Source organism: Medicago sativa, chromosome 2, assembly GCF_051527215.1.
Source record: "Medicago sativa cultivar Bolivia chromosome 2, Bolivia_mono, whole genome shotgun sequence".
Taxonomy (NCBI): domain Eukaryota; kingdom Viridiplantae; phylum Streptophyta; class Magnoliopsida; order Fabales; family Fabaceae; genus Medicago; species Medicago sativa.
In genome coordinates, this window is record NC_140750.1 from 9,735,014 (window position 1) to 9,759,317 (window position 24,304).

The 24,304-nt window shown below is 32.4% G+C and overlaps 3 protein-coding genes and 2 long non-coding RNA genes across 5 annotated transcripts; all 5 read left to right on the forward strand.

The window, feature by feature from the left end:
• Positions 1–7,774: 7,774 nt before the first annotated feature.
• Positions 7,775–9,377, forward strand: LOC146944343 (uncharacterized). The gene has a single exon (XM_085742728.1). The coding sequence runs from the start codon at positions 7,935–7,937 to the stop codon at positions 9,054–9,056; it is 1,122 nt and encodes a 373-aa protein (XP_085598854.1). The 5' UTR covers positions 7,775–7,934; the 3' UTR covers positions 9,057–9,377.
• A 581-nt stretch (positions 9,378–9,958) lies between these two features.
• LOC146944344 (uncharacterized) lies at positions 9,959–10,391 on the forward strand. The gene is made up of 2 exons (XR_015025902.1): positions 9,959–10,022; positions 10,143–10,391. It is a non-coding gene; the product is annotated as an uncharacterized LOC146944344 (long non-coding RNA).
• A 2,968-nt stretch (positions 10,392–13,359) lies between these two features.
• Positions 13,360–16,184, forward strand: LOC146944345 (uncharacterized). The gene is made up of 2 exons (XR_015025901.1): positions 13,360–13,520; positions 15,322–16,184. It is a non-coding gene; the product is annotated as an uncharacterized LOC146944345 (long non-coding RNA).
• LOC146944346 (uncharacterized) lies at positions 13,515–16,184 on the forward strand. Its single transcript, XM_085742727.1, has one exon. It carries the CDS (start codon positions 13,574–13,576, stop codon positions 14,720–14,722), a length of 1,149 nt encoding a protein of 382 aa, XP_085598853.1. The 5' UTR covers positions 13,515–13,573; the 3' UTR covers positions 14,723–16,184.
• Positions 16,185–19,644: 3,460 nt separating this feature from the next.
• Positions 19,645–20,538, forward strand: LOC146944347 (F-box/kelch-repeat protein At3g23880-like). Its single transcript, XM_085742729.1, has one exon. The coding sequence runs from the start codon at positions 19,775–19,777 to the stop codon at positions 20,288–20,290; it is 516 nt and encodes a 171-aa protein (XP_085598855.1). The 5' UTR covers positions 19,645–19,774; the 3' UTR covers positions 20,291–20,538.
• Positions 20,539–24,304: the final 3,766 nt, after the last annotated feature.

Sequence of the window (24,304 nt, forward strand, 5' to 3'; positions counted from 1 at the left end):
AAAACATTTAACATATCCTCGGTTTACGTAGCACCTAAATTTCATTAGTTAAATGTCACTCTTTATGGTTTTTCTACATATATGAATGTGACCACTATTGTATCATATGCAGACATTTTGTGTATTGGGTCTCAGCCTACCACCTATCAACATCGGTGCAATTCCAATCAAGGACAAGGACGGTCCTAACTTGATCCTTCTGTGGATAATGAGAATGACGGTCCTAACTTGATCCTTGTGTGGATAATGAGAGTGATTATCGACACAAAGCACGCGCACACACATATATGTTTATGTATGCTCGTAATGCTCCAAATTAATATATATATATATATATATATATATATATATATATATATATATAGGGTAATGCTAATGCACACCCACCTTAATTTTAGAAGGTGTGTGTTAGCATCGTACACCTTTTTGTTTTGGACCAAAAATACCCTTTTCTCTTTCTCCAATTGTGATTAAATACATGGCTTTAAAGTCTTTTCCTTTTCTATAACCATCAATTTCTCTCTCCAATAAAACAAAAAGATATTGGCTTCTCTCTCTTTCTCTCAAGAGGTTAATTGCTCATATTCTGTCGTCATCCCCCTTCTTCCAATTGCCTTTGAGTTGCAGTTCATGAATATAGATAAAAGTCACACCAACCCTCATGACTCAACAAAAATTTTAGAAGACAATAATAACACCTCTTCAAATTATCAATAAGGCTTTCTAGTTACAAAAAAAATTAGATTTGGTCTGGCATTTTATAAAAGAAAAAATGAGATTGAATTTACAAAATTCCAAAAACTGAAAAAATGAGATTGAGTTTAGAAAATTTCAAAAACGGGTTTCTACCAAAATCCTTTGTTAAAAAAAATCTGGAAAATCTATTAAAAAATAAGGAACAAGAAGATAGCTTATATTAAGGAAAGAGGCTAATGGATTACTAACAGATGTTGGTGTAGAGTGATTAACTAGAAGAGTAGAAAAACAAACATTTTCTTCATTCCTGATTGTTGTTCGAAGGAAAGAGAGAGAAATTTTGAGTGTTGATAGGAAAATTACTTTAAAGCCATGTATTTAATCACAATTGGAGAAAGAGAAAAGGGTATTTTTGGTCCAAAACAAAAAGGTGTAGGATGCTAACACACACCTTCTAAAATTAAGGTGGGTGTGCATTAGCATTACCCATATATATATATATATATATATATATATATATATATATATATATATATATATATATATATATATATATATATAGGGGTTTGCTAGGATACACCCACTAGTTTTTATTAAGGTGTGTTTTAGCAAATATATAACTAAAAAGTTGTTAAATACACCTTAAGGTGAATGTTGCTAAAACACACCTTCTAAAAAAATAAGTGGGTGTATGTTAGCAACTCCTATAGGCATTTGCTAGGATACACCCACTTATTTTTTAGAAGGTGTGTTTTAGCAAGTTATAACTAAAAAGTAGTTAAATAGACCTTAAGGTGTAGCTTGCTAAAACACTCCCACATAAAAACTAGTGGGTGTGTTCTAGCAAATCCCATGTATATATAAAGAAATGATATTTGAACATCCATTTTTTAACAATTTTTGTGACAACCTTATCTCTCATACTCTCATTGTACCTTTATTCTCTCTCTTCTTTTTTCTCTTTCTATTGTTATTGTCAAATAAAGAGAGAGGAAAAAGGTTGTCACTAAAAGTTGTTGGAAATTGGATGTCAAAATATCATTCCTCGTATATATATGGCAAATTCCATGGTACATCCAATAAATTTAGGTGTATCGGTACACCAAGTTGTTAAATTAATAATAAACTAGACTATAACCCGTGCGATGCACGGGTATATATTTTTTTGAATGGTTTTTTAGAGTTTCATGTATAGTTATCAAATTGACTATATTATTAGAAACATTTAATGGAATACAATAGTGTTTTAAAAAAACTAAAGCGATTCATTAATTGACTGTATGATGTATATACTCCATAAAAAAAATAAAGAATAAAAATGAAATCAAACATTCCTTCAAAAAAAAATGAAACCAGACATATATATATATTCCCTAATTTAAAATGAGACATATATATTGCTTATAGAAATGTTATAAGTGGCTATATTAAAATAATGATTAATAACGTAGACAATTTGTCAAAAAGTTCAGTCATGCATTAAGGTTAGTGGACGTGGTTTAGTGGTAAGTTATGATGTTGATAATAATAACCATGTGGGTAGATATTAATAAGTGGTTAGTGAGTTACGGATAATGTGATAGTGGGATATTGGATATCAATTAATGGAAACAAAATTAAATCAAAAAAATTGTTAGTGGCTTAGTGGTCAAAATGTTGAGGAGAAGCTATTGGTCTTGGGTTCGATTCTCAGAAGAGTTTTTTTCATAAAGATTTTTTAAGAAAATAAAAAAAGGCGGGATTAGGGTTACTCAGGGCTACTTGCAGACTGTCTAACATTTATATATATAAAGATGAGTTGTTTTTTTGAAGAAAAATAATTACATGCTATCATTGACAACTATAATAATTAAATTTTATTTACCAAAAGCTTCGACGAAATAAAATTTAAGTTTTACGAATTTTTATTACTCAAAACAATTAATATTGATTATTTTTTATGACAAAATGTAAATTTTTTAATAGGATCCTTATAAACAATGAAATGATGTTTTATCTTATGATATGATGTTTTCTAAAATATAAATATTGACAAATAACTTTTTATTTTTATAAAAATGATCGTTAATTTATAAATTTTATAAAACAAGAGTACCGATACACTAAAATTTGTGAGTGTACCGTAGAAGTTCCCTATATATATATATATATATATATATATATATATATATATATATATATATATATATATATAGGTTCACCATAAGTGAATTGGCAAACGTCTACTCAAAGACATATGGTATTTCACAAGTTATATTACATATAAATTAATTTGTTTATAATTCACAACTATCGTTTTAATTCTCTTTTCGCACATATATCTAATTAACTTCACATTTTCAAGTGCGCATACAACAAGTCTAAAAAGTTTTGTTTTACAAAGCGAATCTGATTTCATTGGAATAATCTCTTTTCATTTGTAGATATGAGGAATGTTAGCAACATCCACTTAAAAGACGATAAATGCAATTTTATCTAAATTGTACTATTTATTGGCAGTTCAAAGTTTTTTACCAGAGCATGAGAGCTGAAGGAACAACAAGTTTAAGGAAGTCTTTGAGATTTTTCAAAGCTCCCTTTGAAAACCCTCTCCATGTTTGCTTGCAAGAGGAAGAAAATTTCATATAGAGTGAAATAAAAAAATACTCCCTCCGTTTCAAAATGAGTGTCGCTTTAGCAAAAATAATTTGTTTCAAAATGAATGTCACTCTCACTTTTCAATGTACCATTAATTACTTTTTTCCAATAGTACCCTTAATTATTACTATCCACACAACTTCCAAAGTATCATTTTTGTACTTTAATTTATAATGATGACAAATGCACCAATAACTAGCGAGGCTATTTTAGTAATAGTATCATATCTTTGGACAGCATTATTGCATTCCTTAATATGTGTGCAATTGGCTAAAGCGACACTCATTTTAAATTGGAGGGAGTAACATTTACCCAATAGCAAATGAGATTCGATAAAGCCGCTCCTTTAATTCAAAGCTTAACTTTAAAGATCAATATCCAACATAGAGATTCGATAAAGCCGCTCCTTTAATTCAAAGCTTAACTTTAAAGATCAATATCCAACATAAAAGAGCATGAAGCAAAGCCGCAATTCCAGAACTTATCACCATTGGTAGGACGATGTTCTAATTCTGCAGGAACTTTAGAATACTTTGAAGAATATCGTAGGCAAACAAACCGGGGATCAATAAAGAAGCATACGATCCGGCTTCCTTCGCTATGGATTTATCTTGGTGCAAGGCACTGTAGGATTCCAACTGTGGTCAAAGGAAATGCCAACCATAGTTGCCTCTTCACTTCTGCTATCACTTGTTATTTGAACCTTAAATTATTTTCTCCGTCAGATTCATATCAATCTAATTTGTAAAACTAAAAAATTAATTTATATTTGTATTATTTTAATATTATTTTGTTATTTTATGATCTCTAACTATTGGTCAATAATGTCTATATTAAATATTATTTGCAACACGTACGCACGCGCACGCTCACACATACACTTACACACACACATATGTGTGTGTGTGTGTGTGTGTGTGTGTATTAAAAGGGTCACATACTAACATACTTGATTACAACGAAAGAGAATATACCCGACAATGTGACAAATCAAAGTTTAATTTTGAGCTAATAAAATACTCGTATTTAATTAGTGTTTGACATACAATTGGGGACCGTAGGATTCCAACTGAGGTCAAAGGAAATGTCAACCATAGTTGCCTCTTCACTTCTGCTATCACTTGTTATTTGAACCTTAAATTATTTTTTCCGTCAGATTCATATCAATATAATTTGTTAAACTAAAAAATTAATTTATATTTGTATTATTTTAATATTATTTTGTTATTTTATGATCTCTAACAATTGGTAAATAATGTCTATATTAAATATTATTTGCAACACGTACGCACGCGCACGCTCACATATACACTCACACACACATATGTGTGTGTGTGTGTGTCTATATATATATATATATATATATATATATATATATATATATATATATATATATATATATATATATATATAGGGGTTTGCTAGAACACACCCACTAGTTTTTATGTGGGAGTGTTTTAGCAAAGCTACACCTTAAGGTGTATTTAACCACTTTTTAGTTATTTACTTGCTAAAATACTCCCACATAAAAACTAGTGGGTGTGTTCTAGCAAATGTCTATAGGATTTGCTAGAACACACCCACTTGTTTTTGTTAGAAGGTGTGTTATAGCAACATACACCTTAAGGTGTATTTATTAACTTTTTAGTTGTAACTTGCTAAAACATTGCCACATAAAAACTAGTGGGTGTGTTCTAGCAAACCCATATATATATATATATATTAAAAAGGTCACATACTAACATACTTGATTACAACGAAAGAGAATATACCCCCACAATGTGACAAATCAAAGTTTAATTTCGAGCTAATAAAATACTCGTATTTAATTAGTGTTTGACGTACATCATATATAATTGCTTTCGATTGAGGGAACTTATAGATTTTTTTTCTTAATTTTGTCGTATTCTCTATAAATGCACTTAAAAAGCCTCTCTTTAAATTTTGTTTTAGGTATAAAAATACATTGGGCAGACCCTTGATTCTCATTTTTTATTTTTTATTTTTTATGGTTTCTCTCTCCCTCTTGAGAACTTTCCCTCTTCAAAACTGAATGGGCTTAAAGCAATATCTTCATTGTTCTACTAAGGTACATTATATCATGTTTTAATCATATCGAAAAAATGAAAAGAAAAAAAAAACCATCGTGGCTACTGAGAGCATCCACAATGGAGACACTTACATTTGAGGTCTTAAACGGGTCTCACATGGACACATCACTTTTTTATTATTTTTTAATAATAGTACCCAATAAGTACTCAACCTCTCCAATGGATATCATCTATCAAAAGGTCTAAATGAGTCCCGCCAATAACTATTTATTAATGAAAAGCAACAAAAGCAATTCAAATAATGATTATTTTATTGAAAAGTGATGTGAGGTCCACTTAAGATTGGGGGTCTTAAGTTAATCTCTCGGTCTTAAGAGACCCCCAATTTTTTTTCCCACATTGGGGGTACCTATTAGGTACCGGTTCTTAAATGGTAAAGACCCTACCAATGTGGATTCTCTGAGGGACTCGAACACATGACAAGTAAGTTGAGTATGAATCCTCTCCATTTATAAAAATAAATGGAGAATGCCATTTAGAAAAAGATACACACAAAAAGGTTGTGGCATCTACTATTGAGTGGGTCCTGCCATCATTAATTTATTTATTTTTACTTTTTATGTGTCTTTATCTCTCCAAATAGAACAAATAATGGAGAAAGACATAAATGGAGAAGCTCTTAGCTCAAGTAAGTTACCAATACCCATCTCTTCCACTCGGCTACGCCTTTAGATCTTAAGCTTTCAGCACGTTACCGCTATATATTCTATTTTTCGATGTATTATACTCCCTCCGTCTCGGATTAACTGAGCCATTTGCTAAAAAAAAGTGTCCAAAAATAACTGAGTCATTTCAATTTTCAATACTACTTTCATCATTTTCAATTCAATATATTCCACTTTTTCCCCTTTATAACTCTAATTAATACTACTTTCATCATTCCCAATTCAATATATCTCACTTTCCCCTTTATTTGTACATTTTTCTTAATAAGTGTGAAATGAGCCAAGAGCTCAATTAATTCGGGACGGAGGGAGTATATATATGAGTTTTGCTAGAAACCACCCATGAATGTGTCTTTTAGCAATCCATACCTCAAGGTGTGATTTCCACTTTTTAGTTATAACTTTGCTAAAAAACACCTTCATAAAATGTGTCTTCTAGCAAAACCCTATATATATATATATATATATATATATATATATATATATATATATATATAATATCCCAAAATTTTAAAGGCCCAACTAAGTAGAGTTGTTTGCACCTCCAAAAGAACAACCTAGTTTAGGCTTTGAGTTTAAGTACAATTTGAAAAAGCTAAAGAACTTAAGAAAATTAACTCAGCCTAATTAACTAGGCAATGATATGATTCATTAAAATGCTAATATGCTTTGATAAGCTTTCTTATGATTAAAATTGAATTTAATTAACCTAGATAAAACTTAGGGGAGCTTACAAAACTCATCTTATGGACTATCATACTCAGGGGAGCTTACAAACTTCAGAACCTTAAGAATTTTTTACCAAAGTTTGTATCTTAGAGCATCCACAATGGTAGTTCCTTAACAAGGACTCCTTAAATGGACCCTACGTGACACATCACTTATTTATAATTTTTTTAATAAAAGTATCTATTAAGGACTCAATGACTCCAATGACAATACACTAATAAGGACTCTAATGAAAAGTACTTAAATATGTCCCACTATCTTTACATATTAAACAAAAATAATTTATCTATTACTCATTTTTACAAGTGGGACCAAGTACTACACATTTTATTACTTCTTTATGCAAGTGGGACCAAGTAGTACACATTTTATTACTTTTTTAAATGTGAGACCCGTTAGTTACCCAGGAGAGAGAGGGTCCTTATATAGTTGCCCGTTCCTTAACGGGGACTCAATTTTTCTTCCTCCAATGGAGGGTCCTTAACGGGGAGTGGTCCTTGTTAAGTAAGGACTCCCCATTGGAGATGCTCTTAGAAATTCCAAGTCTTAAGAGTCTTTCATGAATTGTATTGTTTACACCACTGATTGTATATGAAGTGTAAAAACACATCTTGTTTATTTGTAAACCTTTAGAAGTCTCATGCCTGCGTGCTTGAGCAGTGGAAGTCTTTTCAGTTGTGATTGAACATTGAAAGTCTATTGCTTATGTGCTTGGACATTTGGAAGTCTCATTGAGCAATTGTATTGTAATCTAGTGAAATTATAATGAAATCTCTTGGTTTGGAAGTATAAGAGGACCAAACTACTCCTTATCCAATTCATTTAAAATTGTGTTTTTTTTTCTTCCATTTTTAGATGTTGATTTAGTTAGGTTTTTTATTTTTCGGTTCGGTTAATGCGGTTTATATTAGATTGAATTGGAATTTTAAATTTTCTACATACTCACTTTACAAATGTGAATTTATCGAACTTGCAACGACGATGGCGCAATGGTGATAGGCAGAGCAACCAACATCAACAATGGTATGAATCCAATTATCTTATCTTCTCAGTTAGTAATAGTGAAACAAGGGTTTTGATTTTGAATCCAATTATCATGCTTTGTTACTTTCGTAGACCATTACTCTGCCCTAACCCCCTCTCATTCAAAACCTCAATAACTCTTCATCTACTTCAACTCTTCTCTTCTTCTTCTTCTTCCCAAAATCACTCTTTTACAGTCAACTACCTCATTCAAAATTGTGGGTTTTCACCAGAAACTGCTTCTAAACTCTCTATACGAGTTCATCTCAACAACTCACAAAAACCTGATTCAGTCATCGCCTTATTCAAATCCTATGGTTTCTCTAATTCCCAATTATCATCTCTCATCAAAACTCGCACGGATATTCTCTCTTATGATCCCAACAAAACCATTCTCCCTAAATTCAATTTCCTTCTTTCTAAGGGTGCTTCAAATTCAGATCTTGTTCACATCATCACCAGAAATCCTCTTATGTTGTCTCAAAGCTTGGAAAATACAATAACCCCTTGTTATCATTTTATCAAAAGATTCTTTCTTTCTGATCAATCTACTATTGCCGCTCTCAAACATTGCTCTTGTTTCCTTTATTCTAAATTCCCATCTCAAAATATTCAATTCCTGCTTCAAAATGGGGTTCCTGAATCCAAAATTGTTTTTTTGTTTCGAAATTGGTATAACATGCTCTCTAAGAAACCTGCAGTATTTGAGAAGGCAGTTTTGGAAGTAAAACAATTAGGATTCAATCCTAACAATACGTTTTTCCTTATCGCGCTACATGCTAAGATTAGTCCAAAATCCGTATGGGAAAGGAAGATTAATGCGTATAAGAAATGGGGTTGGTCTGATGAAGTTATTGTCTCAGCATTTTTGAAGTATCCATGGTGTATGTTGGCATCTGTGGAAAAAATTGAAGCAGTGATGCAGTTTTTTGTCAATCACATGGGTTGGGAGTCTAATGTGCTTGCCAAATATCCAATACTTCTTATGCTGAGTTTGGAAAAAAGGGTTATTCCTAGGGCTTTTGCGTTGAAATTTCTTCAATCCAAAGGTTTGATTAAGGATGCTAAGTCCCCTACACCTTTCAAAGTCTCTGAGGATCTGTTTTTGAAGAGATATGTGAATTGCTATGAGGAAGAAGCATCTCAGCTGTTGAAATTGTATGAAGAGAAAAGAGATGCTTCAACTTTCAAATAAGGTTTTGAAAAAAATTCGCAGCCACGATCTTGGAAGCTGACACAAATGGTCTTTGCTGCAATTTAGAACCTTTTTTTGAAGATGGCACATATATGCAACTTGAAGTGGCGTTTCATATCTCTGTGACCTTTTTGGGGGGTTTGAAATAGTCTAGTTTAATTGGTGAGTGGTACTAGTATTAGCTTACCATGTTTTGTTACTTGATCATCCTATAGGATTCCTTCATTGTTTAAGGGAAAACTACAACCTTTTTTAGCTAGAAATACTTGTTTGACAACGGACAATGACTTTTGCAATCAACATGAGTTATATATTTTGGTACACGGTGATGTCTCTATAAAATATGGTCTTTGGTAGTATCCTTAAATTTCACTCTTTTTTGCAGAAGTAACATTCATTCATGCCCAAACATGGTATATAGTCATATAATATGATTTTTCTTGTGGTTTGTTTATATAAAAGTTCACTGCCTACTGTCCAGTTCTTTGCTTATGATAACAAATTTTTATATAAATTAAATGAAAACCAACATAATGTGAGAAGGATGGTCTTTATTCGGACATAATAAAAAATACATCTATTTTTGCCACAAGTATTTCCTAGTTAGCTCATCTCTCTCAGATATCTCCCACTCCCTCAATTTTAAAGCTTGTGATAACTTACTGCTCTTCAAGCAGTTCTGTTGAGGTTAATTGATGTTCCTAACGCATAGTTGGCAGTAAACCTTGTGAGGATCCCATCCCGTGGTTTGTGGCTCAGATGGCTTCATATTCGAGCATGATAATTATTCTTATTCAGTTTGTGGTGCAATGCCCTTTTTATTTTGATGGAAATTTGGTCAGTAGCAGGATTTGTTATACATGTGCATTTAGGTTCTTCTTGTAACTGTGTTGTGCTTCTGGTAATAGGGCCTTACTGTTTGTCCTAACCTTGCACTGGTATTTTACTCTGCACGATATTCCTGAGGTATAGGATGTTATTTTATTTTGTTCTTAGCACTTGCTGTTATTGAGATTCATATTTAGACTATAGGATGCGCATTTAGGTTCTTCTCGTAACTGTGTTGTGCTTTTAATCTTGTGGCAGAGCTCATTTAGACTATAGGATGCTATTTTATTTTGTGATATTAGCAATGATGGAAAACCATAGATCCTTATAGTCCTTTATAGAATTTGATGCCATGTGTAAATATTTTAGTTTAACTATTTGTTTTAATTGTACTTTTTTTAGTTTCACATCACCAATTAGGCTAACTAATAATTGTGTTGTAACCCCGGATGAAATCTGGAACTGTGCCTTACTGGTTCATGTGTAGGACTCTTGTCTTGTTTCTGTTATTTCTTATTTGCATGTTGATCTAGTTTTCCGTGCTGGAGTTTTCCCTTCTATTACACAAGTGCTTACTACATTACTCATCTTGTTTAATGTGATCTTGCTTGAAATAGGCTCACAGGAGAGATGTCAGTGCTGCTTAGTAGTAATTTATTCCATCCTGCTTCTGAATTCCTGCCCATGATAGATTAGGTGTGTCTAATCATCTAATGTATTTGGGGAAAATACTTCATTGAATCACTTTTTAATTTTTCTTACATATTGAAATATAGTTTTCCTAAACAAGTTATGTTTTGCTAAATACTTAGGTTGCTCATAGACAGTACAAAAAACATCCAGTGAGCATAACTTCAAACAAAAATTAGTATATGTGTAGACAATTTTAATGCTTTTAACGAAATTAACTAATTTCCTTTGTAGAAGGGATTTAGTTAAAAGTTCTTTTATATTTTGGGAGGGGTGGAGTATTTGTGCGTCGTAAGTTGATATTGCTTGACCTATAGGGATGACGACACGTCGGGTACTCACAAATACTGGTGATGGATAGGATAAAAGGCCCACCAGCATAACATGTTCGGTACTCACAAAAATGGATAGGATAAAATCCTATAGATGGAGCGGAGTAGCAGCAGCAAAGATAGATCTAAGTATCTAACAGTGTGTTTAAGAAGCCAAAGTTAATTATCCTCTTCCAAGTCTCAGGAAGCATTAACATTAGCTATTCGAAAGAAAAACTCACACTGCTGACTGATATCTTCTTTATTAGTTAGTCTTAATGTTGTTGTGGTGCATAAGCAATATCCATCTGTACTACAGGTGCCGTAATTCATATATCATAAAGTTACTATATTACATCAAACCCGAACAGATTTTGCAGAAGATACGTGACATGAACCGCAATGGAAATAGCAGCATGCTCATGTTGTTCCACTGATATGGTTTTCCCATCATTGCTGAAAAGGTGGAAATATGAGATACGAAATGGTTAACATAAACACGAGTTTCACAATATTATAGTTATATATGAAACTTTCCAAGGACTTACCTTAGAACCATTGTTTTGAGACTTCTCTCTTCAATTAGAGGGAGTTAGAAATTTTATTCAGGGATTTATAAAAAGGAGGAAGGAGGTAGTACTTATAGTGGAGGAAGATATAATATGCTGAGTTCAGATTTGTCCCTAAGAAGAAAGAAAAAAAGTAACTTAAATCCCTGAAAAAAAAACTAGAACACGTTAGTTGTTAGGAAATTCTAGTTGTTAAGTCAATTATGTTACACTACCGGTTCTTGGATTAGATGCACATTTGTATGTTACAAATAGAATCAAGAATCTCAATAAACCTTTTTTTTACAGGAAAGGATCTCAAAAAACATTTCTGAGTTTCTCTATTTTTAGGCAATTGTTTGTATTATTTTGTCTATCGATGTTCCTGATCAATTATGTTCGTAAAAATTGTTTTTCTTCTTCTTTCTCTTCTGTTAAATATTGTAGAGACTAAGATGTCATTTTCTTATTTTGTGAGGGACTAAGGTGAACTTTTACCATGTTACTAGCGACCAAATATTATAATAACTTTTTCAAGCGGGGGATGTATTTATTGAGTCAAATGTTATGGATGAAATGAAGCTTCAGCTAGATAAGGGATGAAGATGAACTTAGGGATGTGGAAGTTAAAGTTAGTAGTAAACGTGAGATGAATATGGTTATTATGAAAACTCACTTGAATTTATATTCCATTTTTACTTGTTAAAAAAAAAAAAGTCATTGAAATTGGAAGGAAAAAAAGGGTAACGAATAACGATATGTAGGGGCTATTTTTTTTTTTTTTTTTTTTTTTTGTGATTTTGACTTTTATTGTATTATATTGTACGTGGAAGTAATGTATCATATCCAAATTTGAAAATAAATGTTAACTTTTTTTTAATAAGCTAAACTATAGTCCATCGAAATTGACGCTCAGATGAATCGAACTTGAGACTTTGAGAGAAGCACACATCTCGGTCTCAAGCTAAATATCATCGGACCAACCAAAATGAGTTGAAAATAAATGTGATTTGATGTCATTAACTTATTCACTTTTGAGACACTAAAATGAGTTTCATGATTTGTTAGGGACTAAGTTGTCCCTTGATTTTTCATTACAATGCTGCTATGTCAAATAACTAATATTGTAAATGCTACATCACATAATTAACTTACCAGTACACATAATCGATTAAGAGACAGTTGAGTCATAGACCTTTCTTAGGGGACAAATTTGTCCCAATTTTGTATGTAAGAACTAAAAGTTAACCAACTAAATGATCCTATACTTTGTATCAAGTTCTCAATTTGATCCATGATAATATGAGCTTGTCCTCTTTTGTTAAAGTCCATTACTAAATATCGTTGACAACGATGATCTGTCAATTAAGTATAATATTTAATGGGTCACGAGGAAAGTCTGAATGACCATTACATTGAGTATTTAATAATCATACAAGTCATTTAGATATCCATTTATCTAAATACACTCTCCCTCGAGGTTTCATCTAGGTACATTTACATTGTCCTTGGTGCTCTATCAACAGGACACACCACAAGCTTTTATCCACTATTATGATATGAAAAATGTTAATATATCTCATAAGAGCACATGTTAATGAACTTAATGTTATAATTTTATATTATAAGTTGAGCGTTTAATTGCCTAAAATACACAAGTTAACATAACATTTATATTATAGGCATGTTTGGAATGATTTATTTGAGCTAATCTAAGACATAAATTTTGCAAGACTATTTATGAAAATAGCTTATGACAATTTTCATAATTTTTTCAATTTGCTTTCATAAGTTCTTCGATATAGCTTATAAAAACAAGTTATAACTTATACACATATAATTTAACGTTATTTTTTTACTTTGCTATAAAAATAGCTTATACATAAACTCTTATAATGATAAGTGCTTGTGTTTTTTTTTTTTTTTTTGACACAGATAAGTGCTTGTGTTATAAGCTAGAAATAAGTTTTTTTTTGAGAGAAAGCTAGAAATAAGTTGTTTATCCAAACTAAGATACTAACTTCATTCACCCAACCAAGCAGAACAACAACGATGGTGCAACTGTGATCGACACAGCAACAACAATGGTATGAATCCAACAGTCTTGTTACTCTGATTTTGTTTATATTTTTCAATCATCATGTTTTGTTACTATCGCAAAGCATTGCTCACATTCAGTTTCAAAACCCTAACAGTAACACAATCTTCATTTCTTCTTCATCTTCTCCAACCCTTTTCTTCTTCATCTCCCCAAAATCACACTTTCACAACCAACTATCTCATTCAAAATCTTGGGTTATCACCAGAAACTGCTTCCAAACTCTCCAACAAAATTCAACTCAACGACTCACAAAAACCAGACTCAGTCCTTTCATTATTCAAATCACATGGCTTTTCAAACTCCCAGCTATCAACTCTCATCAAAACTCACCCAAAAATTCTCTCTTTAGATCCCAATAAAACCATTCTTCCCAAACTCAATTTTCTTCTCTCAAAGGGTGCTTCAAATTCAGACCTTGTTCAAATCATCACCAGAAATCCTGCTATCTTTTATAAAAGCTTGGAAAATACAATAACCCCTTGTTATCATTTTATCAAAAGATTCTTACTTTCTGATCAATCTACCATCGCATCTCTCAAAAACTGCACTTGTTTGCTTTATTCTAAAACCACGTCTCAGAATATTCAAATCCTGCTTCAAAATGGGGTTCCTGAGTCTAAAGTCCTTATTTTGTTTCGAAATTGGTATTCTATATTCGCTGAGAAGCCTTCAAGATTTGAGAAGGCATTGGTGGAAGTAAATGAATTAGGATTTAACCCCAAAACAACTGTTTTCATTGTTGCACTGCGTGCTAAAATTAATAAAAAAATCCTTTGGGAAAGGAAGATTGATGTGTATAAGAAATGGGGTTGGTCTGAAGAAAGTTTTGTCTCAGCATTTTTGAAGTATCCATGGTGTATGTTGGCATCTGTTCGTAAAATTGAGGCAGCAATGAAATTTTTTGTTGATCACATGGATTGGAAGCCTATTGTGCTTGCAAAACACCCAATACTTCTTTTGCTGAGTCTTGAGAAAAGGGTTATTCCTAGAGCTTTTGTCTTGAAATTTCTTGAGTCTAAAGGTTTGATTAAGGATGCTAAATTGGCTGGACCTTTCCAAATTTCTGAGTGTTTGTTTTTGAAGAAGTTTGTGTATTGCTTCGAGGAAGAAGCTTCTCAACTGTTGAAGTTGTACGAAGAGAAAAAAGATGTTTCCAATAGGATGTTGAAAAAAGATTTTAAGCCGTGAGATTGGCGATCACAATCTGAGAAGTTACATCAAGGGTCTCTGCGACACGACCATGGTCATCTACTGGATTTGATGGTGACTGCAATCTAGAAGCTTGTTTTGAAGATAGGACTCGTATGCAAGTGGCGTCTCACATCTGTGATTTTTTGGGGGTTTGAAATAGTCAACTTTGATTGCTAACTAGTATTAGCTCATCAATTACTTGATCATCCTATAAGATTCCTTCATTGATTAAAGGGAAAACCACAACCATTTAGACTAGGATTACTTGTTGTATTTGACAGATGAAATAATATGAGTTTTTGTGATCAAAGATACTTCTTCATCTCCCGTCTTCCATCTTTTGCCTATTTGTTGCATATCCATGTGTATCATTTTGTCAAGAGTCTTGCTTACCAAAACATGGAGCAATAAATCCACCAGAGCATTTAAAATATGGGTGAAAAATTCTAAGGTCTTTTGGATGGTTTTTAACTAACTAATAACGACTTTTGCAAGAAACATGAGTTATTTATTTTGGTATGCGGTGATATCTCTATAAAATAAGGTCGTTGGTTGTATCATTATCATATAACTTTAAATTTCACTCTTTGTTGCAGAAGTATCATTCATTCTTGTCGTATAATACAATTTTGCTTGTGGTTTTGTTAATACAAAAGTTCATTGTTTCTAACTCCCAGTTGGCGGTAATCCTTCTGAGGATCCGGTGGTGTGTGACTTCATATATGAGCATGATAAGTATTCTTATTCAGTTTGTGTACTGCCCTTTTTGGTTTGACAGAAATTTGGTTAACACCAGCCTCACTGGCTGCTTATAGGTTTGGTTATTTATATGTCTTAGAGTTGAATAAGGGGCAGAAGAGGATGACATATACCTCATAAAAAATATGACATCTTGATTTGGAGTGTTGAGGGATTGCTTATGCATTCTTGCTCATAGTGATACTTCTTCAGATGTTTGGCTTATGAAGGAATATGGAAATAAAGATTCTTGGACTAAATTGTTATGTGTTCCTTACATGGGAGATGTTGGGTCGTATCTTTATACCAAGGCACTTTATCTTACTGAGGATGACCAAGTGCCTACTCAAATATCAAGTTGAGTTGGTTGTTTACAATTCTAGAGATGGTACTTTTAAAACACCTGAAATTCAAAACATTAATGGGTGGATGGTCCCTGAAGTCTACCAGGAAAGTTTGATATCACATTGTTCTTAATAGTAGAATGTATGTAATAATGTAGATGCTATGTTATGCCACTTGTGCATGAGGTTTATAAAGAACTCACTACTGGATTCTTCAACTCCCTAGCTGCAACTTGTATGTTAAGTGCCTTATGTTTGCTGGTTACTTTATGAATTATTTTTCCTTATTAGTCGATGGAATATGTTTAATGAGAAATTGCTGTGCTACGTTTAATACTTTAATTTAGTCGATGGATAGTTTTTTGTTGGTTCTTTAATTGTACACTTCATTATATGGTTAGCGGTTTGGAATTAGGTTTTATGCCCTTTGGCTGTCACTTTTGTGTATGTTAAATGTTTGACAACTGCTACATAAATTTTATGATCTATGCTCAAAACCGCGTGTTGCTGGGATGTCTGAAGCAACATGAAGCTTCGTGGTCAATAGTTAGAGTAGCTTATTTCTGCCAAATGCAAAGAATTGTGATTCTAAACTATTCTGCATTGCTCCTCCACCATCCGTCATCGCAACGGTTATATGTTTCCACACTTTCTCTGTCACACAATTTTCTGTTGTTTTCGATTATTTTATCGCTGTTTTCTATACTTAGGCTGGATCTCATTGTTTAATGGCACTTTTGTTCCAAATTTTGAACCCTTTATGAGGAAGTGCTAGGTTCAATAGCCAACACTAATTTTATTCAAATGAATATTTTTTCACATTTATCTCGTGATACCATAGAAAATAGGAATTAGGTTTACGACTTCTGCAAATTGTGTTGACTGCTTGAATGAGTGGCAGTTGATTTGCTTCAAAAGATTATTCTTTTTTAAGTTTTGTTAGCTCAATTCCCTAAATCTCTGTGCAACTGGAGTTTGTTGAGGTTAAACATATATGGAGTTTGTTTAGGCTGGTTGCACTTGTTATAACTTTTGTCTCAACATTTAAGTGCACTTGAATGCTGTCTCTTGATAGGAAAGTGCTCCTGGTCTCCATAAATGCTTTTAGAATGATTTTATGGAAATGTCAAAGTATAAATAATTTGTAGGTTGTCGCCTCATTCTATCAGCATATGATTGTTCAGAGACAAGCATGTTTCTTTGGTCATTGCTCTCTCTTTTTTCGTTGTATTTTCAGCTCTCCTTGGTCGATCTCCATGTTAATTCCTCATGCATATTTCTCAAACGCTTAGATATATAATGTAGAAATTGTATATATAAATTATATTTCAATACTTACTGGCTTTATCAAAAAGCAAATATGTATTACTTACAGGTGAGAGACTACAAATATATACATATACACTAATGAGCTTGTAGATCCAATACGTAGAACTCTTACACTACCCTCAAGTTGGAACGTATGTGAGTCTTGCTTGTTACATATAAACTCAATCTAACTGTGGTGTATTTGTTTCTCAGAAAAGATGTATCGGACATTCTCGAGGGAACTAGCATGTTAGACTTTAAAACTAGCGAGTCTTCCATGATCCTTATGTAAAAACCCCTCCCTGTACAGGAGGAGCCATTTACTGATCAAATAAGGTGTCGAAGACTTGTTGGTAAAGCTAAGTTATCTTTTATCATTTATTCAGACATTTAATTTGCTGCGACTCTTTCCGAGCGGGCCTGGATTCATTGTGGAGTTTCACGGCAGTCCTTTTTCCTCCTGCTTCTTTGCTGCTCTTCGTCATGCTGCTGGTCCGCTCTCTGCTGGTATTTTCCCCTGCTGTAGCACTTCTGTTTAGGCCAGGGGCTTCTTTAAAATTTCGGAGGCTTCATGTTTGTTTTTGCAGTTCTGTTTTGGTAGTGTATGTTTGTAGATTGTATTATGTCCCTTTTTTCTTGTGTTCTTCTACTGCTACTGCTAGTGCAGCCTTTGTGTCGTCCTCGGCTTGTTTCCGGGTACTCCTTGTGCTCCAAAATCAAGTGTTTTTAATGGCATTTCACCAATATCAAAAAAATAAAAAATAAATTGGTGTTTTTATGGTGAGTCAATTCCTTCATTCTCCTTGTGATTGTCTGGTAGGGACTAGGGTATTATGGGATGCCTAAGTCCCAAATTAAGTAGTATGAAATGTTCCGTGGAGTATTTTAGTTGAATATTGAAGCTTTTGTCCAGTTTCACCAATGTGGTACAGTATAATTTTCTGTGTTGAATCGTTGTAGCATCAAACAATATCTCGAACTCCACATTTCTGAAGCCACTAGAATTCATGCTGATGGTAAAAAAAAAAAAATGCAACAATGGATTTAGCATCCAAATGAGGGTCTCAGAGAAGCTGGTTGTGTCCACACCTGTACACTCTAAGGTTCTATCAATATCTTCCGCTGCTTCATCTTCAATTCGAAGGGGCTTTATTGATGCGAGAACAACGCCACCTGCTACTCTTCCTAGAAAGTATACACGTAGAGGCTTGGCGTCAATGAGAGGTGCCGCAGATAGAAGAGTATTTGTGCCGGGAAGAAAAGGAGGAAAGGTAAGGAAGGGCATCTAGGCAAGTAGGCAATTTTGGCTAGGGATAGTGATCTACCGTGTAAAGCACCTTCTTTTAGACTTTTACTATTGGAACTTATCTTCCACAGGGATTTAGGCTAATGGTTCAAGTCAAAACACAATACAGGAAATTTTTTCTTCTTCAAGAGAGCCCTCCTTTGAGATATGTTACGATTAGAAAAATAACATTCCCTATTAAACTATTCTGTATTTTTTTAATCTGCTCAGAAAAGTTTTCTATAGTGGAGTATTCCCATTAACACTTGCCATGTTTATGATAAGAGAAATGATGTTTGAACATCCATTTGGTGACAATTATTGTGACAACTTTCTCTCTCATACTCACATTATTTTTTATTTATCTCTCTATTGCTATGGTTTCCGTGCCAATACTACTTTTTCTTTGTAAATTATGGTTGTCAAATAGGTTGTCACCAAATTGGTTGTTCAAATAACACTTCACTTATGATAAACGACCACTTTCAAATAACAACTACTGCATGATAAACTTTACATAATGATAAACTTGCCATGTTCGAGCTAATCTTATCACATGTGAAAAAATGCAATATGGATTTAACTTATTATTTTTTCGATAAATATTTTTTTCTCAAAACAATAGTAATAACTTTTTCAATTTAAATCCCTCAACAAAAAAAATATAAACTTTTTTTCAATTTAAAAAAAATGAGTTTTTATGCAGCTGGGTTGTTTATTTTGATTTGGGCCCAATGATAATTCTTTATATAACGAAGCTTCATCTTCCCAATTCTGCATTTGGTAACCGAGAATGGCGCCGAGAACAACCGCAGCCGCCGCAAAGAGGCGGCGTTTGAATTCGTCCATCGAAAATCCACCACTTCCCTCTCTTCCATTCGATGTTGTAGTAGAAATACTCTCTAGAGTTCCAGTCAAATCCCTCATGCAATTTCAATAGGTCTGTAAGCTATGGAAATCTCTCATTACAGATTCAAAGTTCGCCAAGAAGCACCTTCGCGTGTCAACCACGCGCCATCATCTCCTCTTCAGAAGATTTACCAAAAAGGAGTTCGTCATCAATACTTGCCCTCTGTCCTCCATCTTCACAACGAGAAAAGTTATCCCCGCCGCCACCGCCACGCAGCAGATGGATGGTACGATGAAATTCGTGGCTCTTGTCACGGTATCCTCTGTATCCAACTAGAAGGATTTTGTGGAACCCTTCCATTCGGAAATTTACAAGATTGCCCTCTTTGGAAATTCCAGGGAGTAACTCACTCAACATATAGCAGCTTTGGCTATGATCATTCCACTGATTCTTACAAGGTGATTGCCTGTTCTTGCATAAAACGTGACAATGGGGTTTACGAAGTCAAAACTTTTGTGCATACTATGGGTACCAATTTTTGGAGAAGGATTCAGGCTGATTTCCCTTCCATTTATGATAATCAATTAGGACAATTCGTTTGTGGAACTCTTAATTGGTTGCCATATCGTCATTCAAGTATTGTTTCTCTTGATTTGGAGAATGAGTCTTATCGACAACTATTGCTGCCTGTATTGACATCGTCAAGTAAATCCTTATGCGTGGTGAAGGAGTGCTTGTGCATACTTGTTCATATGGGTCTTCATTCAGATGTTTGGCTTATGAAGGATTATGGAAATAAAGATTCTTGGACTAAATTGTTCCGTGTTCCTGTTCCTAACATGAGAGGTGTTGGTTTATTTCCTTATTTGAAGGCACTTTATGTTTACGAGGATGATCAAGTGCTACTCAAGTTAAAGTCAAAGTTGGTTGTTTACAATTCTACAGATGGTACTTTTAAGACTCTTAAAATTCCAATGCAACACTTTAATTGGACGATTCCGGCAGTCTACCAAGAGAGTTTGATATCACCTTGTTCTTAATAGTTAATAGTAGAATCTACGTAGTAATATAGATGCTATGTTATGTTATGCCCCATGGTTTATGAAAAATACATCCTAATTGCAACTGTTAAGTTAATTCCCATTTGTATTATGTACCTTATGTTTTATGAAGAACCCATCCACTGGATTCTTCAATTCCCTAACTGCAACTTACATGCTTATTTCCATTTATGTTTGTATTTTATGTTTATTGGTTACCATGGATTGCTGTTATATATTCTTGATGAAATTCTCAGCATGACAAAGTGGTGTGTTAGGTTTGATTTATTCGATGGTTAAAGTTTTTGTTTGTTCTTTCATCATGCATTTCAATATATAATGTAGCGGTTTGGCTTTCCTAGATTGGAATAAGATTTATGCTCAGTCACTTGTATGTTTGTTAAAATGTATGCCGATTGCCACAAAAATTTCATTATTGTGCTACAAAACCGCATTGTTGCTGAGATGTTTGAAGCAATGTGAATTTTCTTTGATCTGTCGATAAACTGATATATTTCTGCCAAAAGCAGACCTTTCTCTACTCAATTGTTTTATTTCAAGAATGTCAAAAAGGTACTGAGATAGAACTAGGAGATGAAGAAACCACTACTCAGCTAGTCAGAGCTGTTTACTTGATTAACATCAGTAGCAAGGATTATTCGGCTTATCATCTGATTGATTAAGATGTTTAACATACATACAGATACGTGAATTTGATAAACATAGTGTTGTTCTCAGTTCTTTCTAAATAGCTTGATTTAATTGTTCCAAAGTTATATCTTCCATTATAACCAAAACTATCACACAAGAAAAATGTGTCGTTACAAGGAAAATGAAGTAAAATAGTATTGGTAGAGATTTTTGAGAGGTGGCTCTTGTTCATATATGGCTGAGCACCAAAGAAGTCTACTTTGGTTGTAATTATATAATTTTTTTTAATCTTTTTTTACCTTTAATTGATGATTATTTACTAAAATAAATGACATGTTAACATTTTTTATACAAGCAGTGTTCTAAGGGATCCAAATAACTGACTGTAGCTCTCTGTCATGTTGCAAGAAATTTGGATTTTGGATGATGCTGTATTGTTTATATAATGGACTAGAAAAGAGAACAATATCTGGTTTATCTGTTAATGGACTAGAAAACAAACGCTCAGAAAGTTGGAAAAGTGCAGCCAATTTAGCATTCTTTTGCTGAGTCTTCAGAAAAGGATTATTCCTAGGCCGTTTGTCTTGAAATTTCTTGAGTCGAAAGGTTTGATTAAGGATGCTAAATTGGCTGCACCTTTCCAACTTTCCGAGCATTTGTTTTTGAAGAAGTTTGTGAATTGCTTTGAGGAAGAAGCTTCTCAGCTATTGAAGTTGTATGAAGAGAAAATAGACGTTTTCAATTGGATGTGTTGAAAAAAGATTTCAAACCGTGAGATTTGAGACTGCAGTCTGAGAAGTTACATCAAGGGTCTCTGCGACATAACCATGGTCATCAACCGTATTTGACGGTGACTGCAATTTAGAACCTTGTTTCGTAGATAGCAGAGATATGCAAGTGGCATCTCACGTCTGTGATTTTTGTGTGGTTTGAAATGGTCAACTTTAATTGGTAACTAGTATTAGTTTATCAGAGTTTGTTACTTGATCATCCTATAGGATTCATTTGTTGATTAACGGCAAAACCACAGCCATTTAGACTAGGATTACGTGTTATATTTGACAACTGAAATAATGAGTTTTTATGATCAAAGATACTTCTTCATCTTCCATCTTCCATGTTTTGCCTATTTGGTTGCACATCCATGTGTGTTATTTTGTCAAGAGTATTGCTTACAAAAACATGGAGCAATAAATCCTCTAGAGCAATTAAAATATGGTTGAAAATTGAGTTTTTGGATAGTTTTTAACAAACAATGACTTTTGCAAGCAACGTGAGTTATTTATTTTGGTACACAGTGATATCTCTATAAATTAAGGTCTTCTGTTGTATCATTAATATACAACTTTATATTTCACTCTGTTGCAGAAGCACCATTCATTCTTTGAGGGCCTATAATGTTTGGATCTTAACAGAAAGGGATAGACTAGAGTATAGTAGCGTAGTTGGTACTTTGTATCATTTAATAACATTCTTTAGGCTAATAATTGTGTTGTGTTCACATATATGATTAGGAACTGTTATTCACTTGTTCGTTTGTACGACTCTTGTCTTGTTTCTGATATTGCTTATTTACATGTTGTTCTAGTTCTCTTCCCTGGAGTTTTTCCCTTTACGACACAATCGTTTATCACATTACTTGTTCATATAGTGAATTTGAAGGGGCTTATCCCATAATCACCTTTATGGTGATATACATTTCTCCATATCAAAGATGAAGCAACTTGCGTTTTTGTAAATATGTAAAAGATGTTAGAGAAACTAATGATATGATATATACTAGTAATGAGGAAGATAATGCCACAACTATTAGATGTTTGTAGAAACATTCTACATCAATGAAGAACCTTTTACAAATGGGAATTCTAAGGAAAGAAAAAAAAAATACATATGTGTAGGAAAGCTCAATTATATAATATCCGCTAAAGAGTTAAAAAATTTGCTTAATATGGAAAATATTTTTAAGAAATAGGGAATGGGAAATTCTATCAATAAATCGAAACTAAATTTGTCATTGATTACATATTACAACAACTGTCTCGGATGAGATTTGAATTTTGTCTCTTGCGATCATAAAGTCATACTCCAACCACCGAAATAATACCTCTTGGACAATATCGAAAGTATTTTATTAGAATTTTCGTTCTTTATTTTATTTTCTTGATAGGTTTATGTCCTCCAAGTTTTTTTTTCTCGCACTTAATGAATGTTTAGCTTAAAAAAAATGTAAATTTTTTATTTTAATTAAAACTTCCATTCATATTAATTAAAATGATAATTTAACTTCATGTAGTAAATTGTTCATTTTTTTTAGGCTTAAATATGGTATTGGTCCCTGCAAAATAGGCTAGTTTTGGTTTTAGTCCCTGCAAAAAAAATTTATAGTTTTTGGTCCCTGCAAAAATAGGTCAGTTTTGGTTTTAGTCCCTGCAAAATTTTTGTTTTTGGAAATAGTCCCTGACCCCAGTTATGGAATAAAAAAATATTAAAAAATTCTGGAAAAATGAAAAATTAATAAAAAATTGAAAAAAAATTTTAAAAAATTATGGAAAAATGAAAAATTAATAAAAAAATTAAAAAATTCTGGAAAAATGAAAAATTAATAAAAAAATTGAAAAAAAATATTAAAAAATTCTGGAAAATTGAAAAATTAATAAAAAATTTTAAAAATTCTGGAAAAATGAAAAATTAATAAAAAATTGAAAAAAAATATTAAAAAATTCTGGAAAATTGAAAAATTAATAAAAATGAAAAAAATAAGGAAAAATTAATAAAAATAAAAAATGATTAAAAAAATAAAATAATCTAATAAAATGAAAAATAATGATAAATTCTGAAAAAAATAAAAAAGATTATAAAATTCTGGAAAAAAAAATCGAAATTTTTTGGAAAAAATTAAAATTCTGGAAAAATGAAATTTTCGAAATTTTAATAAAAATTTTGGAAAATTTAATTAGTATATATGTCGAGCTTAAGTTTTTTCAGTGTATTTATTTCCAAAAAAATTTCCGGGAATTTTGTGTATTTATAAACCGAGAATAAGGGAAAAAATATGTGTATTTATAAACCGAGCTTAGGTTTTTTGTGTATTTTTCGAAATTTCGAAATTTTCATTAGTATTTTTTCCAGGAATTTTTGTGTATTTATAAACCAGGAACTTTTGTGTATTTATAAATCGAGAATAAGGGAAATTTCGAATATATACTAATCAAAATTTCGAAAAATACTAATGAACATTTCAAAAATTTCATTTTTTTTAAAAATGATTAATCTTTTTAATTTTTTTCGAAAATTTCGAAATTTTTTAGATATTTTCCAGAATTTTTATTTTTCATTAAAATTTTATTTAGAATTTTTCCAGAA

Excerpts from the sequence above, each read along its gene's own strand:
- LOC146944343 (XM_085742728.1), top strand. The coding sequence starts at position 7,935 with ATGCTTTGTTACTTTCGTAGACCATTACTCTGCCCTAACCCCCTCTCA.
- LOC146944346 (XM_085742727.1), top strand. The coding sequence starts at position 13,574 with ATGTTTTGTTACTATCGCAAAGCATTGCTCACATTCAGTTTCAAAACC.
- LOC146944347 (XM_085742729.1), top strand. The coding sequence starts at position 19,775 with ATGGGTACCAATTTTTGGAGAAGGATTCAGGCTGATTTCCCTTCCATT.